This window comes from Harmonia axyridis, chromosome X (genome assembly GCF_914767665.1).
Source record: "Harmonia axyridis chromosome X, icHarAxyr1.1, whole genome shotgun sequence".
Lineage (NCBI taxonomy): Eukaryota > Metazoa > Arthropoda > Insecta > Coleoptera > Coccinellidae > Harmonia > Harmonia axyridis.
The window spans coordinates 27870357-27880567 of record NC_059508.1 but is presented as its reverse complement, the minus strand read 5'-3'; the positions used below and the strand labels follow the sequence as shown (position 1 = coordinate 27880567).

At 37.1% G+C, this 10211-nt stretch overlaps 1 protein-coding gene across 1 annotated transcript; it reads left to right on the top strand.

Moving 5' to 3' along the window:
• Positions 1-6805: 6805 nt before the first annotated feature.
• On the top strand, positions 6806-7508 carry LOC123686658 (histone H1B-like; the record flags this gene model as incomplete). The annotated part of the gene is made up of 2 exons (XM_045626871.1): positions 6806-7196; positions 7398-7508. Coding segments are annotated over exons 1-2 (453 nt in total), but the record flags the coding sequence as incomplete, so codon positions are not given.
• Positions 7509-10211: the final 2703 nt, after the last annotated feature.

Genomic DNA, 10211 nt, shown 5'->3' with positions numbered 1-10211 from the left:
AATAAACAACAGAAGTCAGGCGTGCATTTGTGGTTACAGCAGCAATTGACCTTACCACGTGGGAGATTATAGCTACCTGCGTGACTTCCGAGTCTAAGAAAATCAACAATGTGGAATGGCTTACTTGGATAATTGTTCATTAAACAAAAAGAAGGGAATAAGAACAGTTCCTCATACCAAAGAGGTTTCCTTAGACACGTGTGTCAAGCTTTCGTCCCTGTGCAATACGATGAAAAGTGTTAGAATGAGAAACATAGAAGGAAATAACAAACAAATGAAATCAACAACAGAAGTCAGTCGTGTATTTGTGGTTACAGCAGCAATTGACCTTACCTGCGTGACATCCGAGTCCAAGAAAATCAACAATGTGGAATGGCTTACTTGAATAATTGTTCATTTAACAAAAAGAAGGGAATAAGAACAGTCCCTCATACCAAAGTGGTTTCCTTAGACACGTGTGTCAAGCTTTCGTCCCTGTGCAATACGATGAAAAGTGTTAGAATGAGAAACATAGAAGGAAATTACAAACGAATGAAATCAACAACAGAAGTCAGTCGTGCATTTGTCGTTACAGCAGCAATCCACTTTACCACGTGGGAGATTATAGCTACCTGCGTGACATCCGAGTCCAAGAAAATCAACAATGTGGAATGGCCTACTTGGATAATTGTTGATTAAACAAAAAAAAGGGAATAAGAACAGTCCCTTATACCAAAGTGGTTCCCTTAGACACGTGTGTCGAGCTTTCGTCCCTGTGCAATACGATGAAAAGTGTTAGAATGAGAAACATAGAAGGAAATAACAAACAAATGAAATCAACAACAGAAGTCAGTCTTGCATTTGTCGTTACAGCAGCAATTGACCTTACCACGTGAGAGATTATAGCTACCTGCGTGACATCCGAGTCCAAGAAAATCAACAATGTGGAATGGCTTACTTGGATAATTGATCATTATACAGTAAGAATCGAATAAGAACAGTCCCTTATACCAATGTGGTTTCCATAGACACGTATGTCAAGCTTTCGTCCCTGTGCAATACGATGAGAAGTGTTAGAATGAGAAACATTGAAGGAAATAACAAACAAATGAAATCAACAACAGAAGTCAGTCGTGCATTTGTGGTTACAGCAGCAATTGACCTTACCACGTGGAAGATTATAGCTACCCGCGTGACTTCCGAGTCTAAGAAAATCAACAATGTGGAATGGCTTACTTGGATAATTGTTCATTAAACAAAAAGAGGGGAATAAGAACAGTTCCTCATACCAAAGTGGTTTCCTTAGACACGTGTGTCAAGCTTTCGTCCCTGTGCAATACGATGAAAAGTGTAAGAATGAGAAACATAGAAGGAAATAACAAACAAATGAAATCAACAACAGAAGTCAGTCGTGTATTTGTGGTTACAGCAGCAATTGACCTTACCTGCGTGACATCCGAGTCCAAGAAAATCAACAATGTGGAATGGCTTACTTGGATAATTGTTCATTAAACAAAAAGAAGGGAATAGGAACAGTCCCTCATACCAAAGTGGTTTCCTTAGACACGTGTGTCAAGCTTTCGTCAATGTGGAATACGATGAAAAGTGTTAGAATGAGAAACATAGAAGGTAATAACAAACAAATGAAATCAACAACAGAAGTCAGTCGTGCATTTGTGGTTACAGCAGCAATTGACCTTACCACGTGGGAGATTATAGCTACCCGCGTGTCATCCGAGTCCAAGAAAATCAACAATGTGGAATGGCCTACTTGGATAATTGTTGATTAAACAAAAAAAAAGGGAATAAGAACAGTCATTTATACCAAAGTGGTTTCTTTAGACACGTGTGTCAAGCTTTCGTCCCTGTGCAATACGATGAAAAGTGTTAGAATGAGAAACATAGAAGGAAATTACAAACGAACGAAATCAACAACAGAAGTCTGTCGTGCATTTGTGGTTACAGCAGCAATCGACCTTACCACGTGGGAGATTATAGCTACCTGCGTGACATCCGAGTCCAAGAAAATCAACAATGTGGAATGGCCTACTTGGATAATTGTTGATTAAACCAAAAAAAGGGAATAAGAACAGTCCCTTATACCAAAGTGGTTTTCTTAGACACGTGTGTCGAGTTTTCGTCCCTGTGCAATACGATGCAAAGTGTTAGAATGAGAAACATAGAAGGAAATAACAAACAAATGAAATCAACAACAGAAGTCAGTCGTGCATTTGTGGTTACAGCAGCAATTGACCTTACCACGTGGGAGATTATAGCTACCTGCGTGACATCCGAGTCCAAGAAAATCAACGATGTGGAATGGCTTACTTGTATAATTGTTCATCAAAAAGCAAAGAGGGAATAAGAACAGTCCCTTATACCAATGTGGTTTCCTTAGACATGTGTGTCAAGCTTTCGTCCCTGTGCAATACGATGAAAAGTGTTAGAATGAGAAACATTGAAGGAAATAACAAACAAATGAAATCAACAACAGAAGTCAGCCGTCCAATTGTGGTAACAGCAGCAATTGACCTTACCACGTGGGAGATTATAGCTACCCGCGTGTCATCCGAGTCCAAGAAAATCAACAATGTGGAATGGCTTACTTGGATAATTGATCATTATACAGAAAGAAGGGAATAAGAACAGTCCCTTATACCAAAGTGGTTTCCTTAGACACGTGTGTCAAGCTTTCGTCCCTGTGCAATACGATGAAAAGTGTTAGAATGAGAAACATAGAAGGAAATAACAAACAAATGAAATCAACAACAGAAGTCAGTCGTGCATTTGTGGTTACAGCAGCAATTGACCTTACCACGTGGGAGATTATAGCTACCTGCGTGACATCCGATTCCAAGAAAATCAACAATGTGGAATGGCTTACTTGGATAATTGTTCATTAAACAAAAAGAAGGGAATAAGAACAGTCCCTTATACCAAAGTGGTTTCCTTAGACACGTGTGTCAAGCTTTCGTCCCTGTGCAATACGATGAAAATAAGTATAGATGGAGCTAATATTGTTTACATCCCTTCTGTAATTCATAGAACAAGTGTGGCGTTTAATATGGTACATCTCTTTCGATCGGGATCGAAAACGTCGACTAAATGAAATAAAGAAGAGTGAAATTATAACACTTATCAATTTTCCCACACCCCTTATCATACTTATAACTATTGTTATATATATATATATATATATATATATATATATATATCTCCAGATATGTCTCCAGATAACAGTCGTACTATAAATATCGTGAATCTATTAGGGAATTCGACTGAAGGACTGAAGGATTTCAGTTTTACTCTTTATTCATACCAAGCTTTCGGAACTGGTTGGTTCCTTCCTCATGTTTGAATGTTCCTCATGTTCCTTTCATGTTTGAAGGGAAATTTTATGTACAGACATTTGGCTGTGCTATGGGTTCCAAACTTAGCCCGGTACTGTCCCTTTATCTTATGGATTATGTTTTGGACATTTTCATTCCAAAGTTGTCCTTCAAGGTGTTTTTCATAAAAAAATTTGTAGATGATTTGATACTTGCAATACCGAAAACAGGCTTGGAGGAGATAATTCAGGTATTTAACAGTTTTGACTTGAACATCCAATTTACAAGTGAAAGAGAAGATGAAAATAATTCTGTTCCATTCCTGGATACAAAGGTTTGCAGAATAAATAACATAATTAAACTGGACTGGTATCAAAAAGAAACAAATTCAAACAAATTCATACATTTCAAATCAGAACATCTGATAAACATGAAAATAAATTGTATCAAAGAAATGAAAAACAGGATACAAAGAATCTGCCATCCAGATATGGTAGATGCGAACATAAAGAAATTACATGAGATCTTTCGGCAAAATTCCTATCCAAAACGAATGCTCGACAAACTAATGTATGAAACTGACAGAGTCTCCATAACAGAATCTCGACTAAAACCTGAACAAATTGAAAATATAGTTCAAGATGATCCTGTAATAAAATACGGCAGCCTTCCCAACATAGGAAATCTAACCAGCAAAATTAAGAATTGTTTTAAAGATGAAAAAGTAAAAATAAGTACATACAACACGAAAACTATCAAGATGTTATACAGTAAATTGAAAGATACAACACCAAACCCACTGAAATCTAATGTAGTGTATAAAATTAAATTTTCCGAATGTGATGGCACCTATATGTGGGACAGACATCTCAATGGTTAAAGAGTCGATTAACGTTACATAAGAGTGATATCCGGACAATGAACCCACGATGTGCTGTAGCTGTACACTCAATGAAAAAGGATCATAAAATTGATTTTGAAAATACAGAAGTATTATGTACGGAAGGTAAATATAATAAAAGACTGATACAAGAAATGATCAACATAAGAAATCAAGAAAATCCAATAAATAAAAAAACTGACGTACAAAGATTAAGCAATGTTTACACGTTCCTGTTAACATATCCAAACCGGGAACGATTCTATGATGGACCACTAGACGAATAAAAATAAGAAGAAAAAGTAAACCAAAGTTGACGCGATGCGATTCTGTGATATGTACCAAAGAAAATAATTAAGTTAGGTTAGACACACTGTTTATACTTCACATCCAATTGACAAAGAAAGATTAATCCAACTGATAGAGTATTTGAGACTAATTTACTTAAAAATTTGCGTTAATTGATGAATTTTAACTTATTAAGGAGACAACCTCAAATTCTGTAAGTGACTGTTTTTAAAGATTTGGGATAGTTCTATATGTAATTTTAATTTTATTTTAATTGTTAAAATTGTAGTAACCCTGAGGAAGGAACCAACCAGTTCCGAAAGCTTGGTATGAATAAAGAGTAAAACTGAAATCCTTCTTATCAGTCGAATTCCCTTAATAGATTCACGATATATATATATATATATATATATATATATATATATATATATATATATATATATATATATATATATATATATTGAAAGTGTAATTTTCTTGGGTTTAGAGCACATTAAAATTCAAATATTTATATTTATTTATTTTTTTTTTTTTTTTTTTACACTTTCAATACATCAAATATAGCACAAGAAATATTACTTTTCCTATATATATATATATATATATATATATATTTATCTCAAGGAGCTGAATCTGCCTAAGAACACGATCACATGGAAGCAGAAGGCTGTGATTTTGGGAACCGTGAATATCTTACGGAAAGTCGTATACCCCCATTGATCAAAAAGAGGGTTATCCTTGATGCCTTGGCGTCCGGATAACTCTATCAAACCCACTAATGAGTGTTCAGATGTTCATTTCTGTTCTATATTGTTAACAAGTGTCGGGGACGTGGCACATCCTTGTATTAATGCTTTTTGAACAATATTCCTTATTCTTCATATAGGGATCTTGTTTTCGCTGTATATTACATTACTCCGATCAACAATATAATTGCATAAACCTGCAAAAATTCTTCATTGCTCACCTCTTTCTTTCTTCTTTTCTTCAATAACAGATTTATGGAAAATTACATTACGGCACTATTATGACCGTTAATAACAATAAAAATTAAATCTGCCAGTATGTACTCATCATCATAAACATTTCAGGCTCTCTTCATCGTTCAGCTTAATGACGAGTTGATGGAAATTTATACTTTCGATTCTATGACCATTCAATCTGCCAGTGAGTTATCAGACTCATCATCAAGACATTCCATATCCATTATAATATAATTATAATACAATATTATTATAATATAATAATAATAATGAGTGGAGGGTGAAGCAACTTTACCTAGACATTCTTCCAGTGCCCATTGGACTGACAATATTATACTTGAGATTTATACTCTCCCGTGTTACTTAAGTTTCACATGTTTGAAGTGCAGAATTAACAATTTACTATTTCACTTGAATTATTAAAAGTAGTTTACTTACTGAATTATTTGATATCTTAATTAAATGAGGTAATATAGTTTTGTTTGCACGATATCGCTGGTTCCCATTTATATCATTCGCTGATTCCTGCTTCCAGTATGGGATTACAAATTGTTTTTTTTTATGGAGATTTTATATTATCCTTTTTTTTTTTCAAACTATTAATTTGTATGATTACCTCCTGGTTCGTTCTTCAGGTAATTCATCCGTTAGTGCGTGTCTAACATTAATCGAGTTTTCATATTAGATTGACTACTTTTTCCGAACGCGCTTTTGTATTACGGCATTATTTAGCGGAAAAGCTTTTCTATGAATTTATGAACAATCAGCTACATTTCCAGCCTGCTCCAAAATACGATTATTATCCTTTCCTGTCTGTTATTTCTCACGAGTTGATTTAAAATTGTCTTCATTGAACAGTTAGAAGATTCATCCACACTAGATCACCCTACCGACTCGCCACTTTCAGAACTATAATAACCCTAATTGTAGGAAAGTTATCGATTATATCAAGTATGCTTTGAATTAACGAAAATTCGAACAACTTACGTTCCCTGAAATACAATTGATTATATTTCCTATTAATCAAATTACATGGAGAAAACTGAGGCCAATACTCCGGCTCGAAGGACCACCTTTGTTAACGATAGCGTTTTATACCGGAATTCACATTCCTTCTTTCGAATGTCGTGTATTATCGATTATGGGAAATTTTCCGGGAATATTTCTAGACGAGATGGTGTAGAAATTTTCTATTTTTGATTTTTCCATTCGGAAATTTCAAGGATTGATCAATTGAGCATTTTGCTCGAAATAATCCTCATATTCATACATTTCTAGCCAAAGTTCCGTCGACTTCAGTTTTAATGCATTAATTTTCAGTATTTTTCCTGCAGAAAGTGTATCTAACGTTTTTGAAATATATACAGTGTAACGATTTCATCAATTATCACGATAATGTCTTCTGCCGATACAGAGGTGCAACAAAGCGGTGCGTCCGTTCCAATCGGTGCGAAAACTGCGAAGAAATCCGAGAAAAAGACTGCGACCGCGGAACAGGCCAAACCCAACCATCCTCCGACTTCAGAGATGGTTAATAACGCCATCAAAGATTTGAAAGAAAGAAGTGGATCGTCATTGCAGGCCATCAAGAAATTTATAGCTTCCAACTATAAAGTAGATTCGGAAAAATTGGCTCCTTTCATTAAGAAATACCTCAAATCAGCTGTGCAATCTGGATCTTTAGTTCAGACAAAAGGAAAAGGCGCATCTGGTTCGTTCAAATTGGCAGCTGGTGGTTCGACATCGGGATCCCAGAAGAAAGTGATTAAAAAAGCCACCTCCAAGTCCAAAGATGATCTTAAAAAATCCACTTCGGCATCAGCTGTGGTGACCGACAAGAAGAAAAAGAAGTCTACTGTTGCCAAAAAACAAGCCGCTGTAACGAAAACGAAGAAAGCAGTTGCAACAACCGAGAAGAAGAGCCCCAAAGCCGCCAAGTCCCCTTCTAAAGCTAAGAAGATTGCGAAATCGCCAACTAAGAAACCGAAAGCTCCAAAACCCAAATCAGTCAAGTCTGTGGCAACTCCGAAAAAAGCAGCACCTTTGAAGAAGAAGAAGTGAATAAATATATAAAAATTACTGTTGTGATGAGAATGGTTCGTCTAACTAATCGGTCCTTCTCAGGACCTTCAAAAATTATCGATCAAATTTGAAATATTCATCTTGTTCTCCAATTTTTCTGATTCCCCATTTCTCTGTCCACCTTGAAACCGAAAGTCCTTACCGTATTGATTGTTGTCCTTCAATTTATTTTAGAATGAGACTACAAAAATTTTTTTTACAAATTTTGCCTTGAAAATGTTCTTCATTTCATTTCAGGGATCTTAGGGCTTGATGTGCTCTGAGGTAGATGAAAGACTCTGGCATTCTTGTATCGTCAGGTTCTGCGTGCCGACCAGATCTGTCCCCTATTGATTGTACTTGACTTCTCTCTTCGCCTGAACCACGGCACATTCATCTTTCCCCGGCTTCATTCCGATAGCCTCAAAGAACGCTACCACATTTCCCAATTGCTCGTCGTTAGCGGAGTAGAGCTTGAGGTCGTCGATGTATCTAACTGGCTTCTCAGTAGGTTTAGCGCCAAACAAAACCAGAAGAGACTCTGCGTGTCCCCCTGAAAAATATCTATCCTGATTTTGATTTCGACAGTTTTAACATAGATCTTGTTCTTATCCAAAAACATGTGGACAAGAGGTGGCGGGTCAGGTTTTTTTACCTTTAAAACAAAGTCAGTACTTGCAATCAATCATTACCGAATACATATAGGTACTTCAAATAAATATATAATTCAAGCGGAATATCGAAAAAATGCCAATATTCACGTAACAATAAATCGGACAAATGCAGGTACCGGAATGAATAATATAAGGCTGCTAATTTCACACATACTTTCTGAAGGACTAATTGATACGTGAGTATCTATCACTTTGCAATCACAAATAAACGTTTCAGAAACTATAATTGATCATTTCAAAGAGCGATTAATATTTGTTATTCATATTTAATACCTATATATGTGTGCTCGTTAAATCGCTCTTTGAAATGATCAATTATAGTTTCTGAAAGGTTCTGTGTTTGCAAAATGAAAGGTACCTACGTGTTCATTAGTCCTTTAGGATGTCTGTGTAAAATTAGAAGGTTTTTTCTTATTCCTGCATTTCAAACAGCTGAAAATAGAAAACATGAAATTCGAGCGATTCTTGGGTTTTATTGGTGGTAATAACCTATTGATGGCGGAGCTTATCAGAGAGAAGCACTCTAGCTCAACGATAGAGTCAAGGAGGCTCTCAGAAAGGTCCGGAATGATAGTTGGGAAGAGAAACTACTTTCTCTTTCCACAGAAGACAACAGTGTTTGGCGGATGGCCAAAGCATTGCACTCAGATAGAACCAACCCCGCCGATTCACGGTTTACGAGGAATGGTATACAGTCCAGAAGAAAAGTCTGAAGCTTTCGCAGATAACCTCCAACGCCAATGCAGCTGTAGTTACAACTATGCGGAATTGGACCACATTGAGGACGTCAACCGCAAAGTGAAAAATGAATCAACGGAAGCTATTGGTTTCGAACCGTTCAGGAAATCCAGAACACTATTATGTCGAGTAAAGTGAGAACGGCACCAGGACCGGACGGCATTACTAACTTGACGTTGCGGAACCTCCCTCGAAAAGCTTTAGTAGCACTGACGAATATAGTCAATGCTAAAGATTCAACACAATAACGAAAGAAAAGAATATCATACAGTAGGAACAGTTCGGTTTTTAAAGCCAACATTCCACTGTGCAACAAGTGCTCCGAGTAGTGGAACCAATCACGGATGGATATAACCGGAAACAAGTCACAGGAGCTGTGTTTTTGGATGTAGCCAAATCGTTTGATAAAGTACGGCCCAAAGGACTGCTATACAAACTGCTTACTGCAGGTTTCCCACTCTCCATGGTCCAACTTTTAGCTTCTTACCTGCATTCTCGCAAGTTTAGAGCCAGATTTGACGGAGTATTGTCTTCAGAGAGGTCTCTTTCAGCCGGAGTTCCGCAAGGATCTCTGCTGTCTCCAATATTTTTCACAATATATGTATCCGAAATGCCAAAAACGGTGAAAAACTCCATGGCACTTTACGCTGACGATACCGCCTTTCTTGCCAGTTCTTGGTGTCCCAAAATGGCAACGAAGTACCTACAAGAAACCCTGAGAAGATCGAAGCAGTTTTTTTTAGCCGAAAGAAAATAGATCCCATCGGACTCGTCGTAATGTTCGGTAGGAGGATTGTAATGGAAAAACGAGGCCAAGTATCTGGGAGTGATACTTGACAAAAAGCTCACTTGGAACCAACACGTCACATCAGCTGTGACGAAGGGGAAAGACAACAGCGGCAGCGTTGCAACCGCTACTTTGCAAAAGCACAAAAATGTTTCTTTCCAACAAGCTTCTTCTTTATAAGTCCACCATCCGGCCGGTCATGTGTTACGCATGTTCGGCTTGGGGATACGCCGCAAAGACGCACCTGCAGAGACTTCAAGTCGTGCAGAATACGATCCTAAGACCAGCCGTAAATGCAGCTTGGTTTGTCAGCAAGGTACGGATAGGTACATGAAGACCTGAAAATACCATTCCTGGGCGACCATCTAAAAGATCTGAGCGTGAAGACCTTCATTGAAATGGAAAATCATGCAAACCCTTTTATAAGGAAGGCTTGCGACTACGATGAAAAAGCTCCTAGGAAACACAAACGACCGAAGATGGCACTTCTCT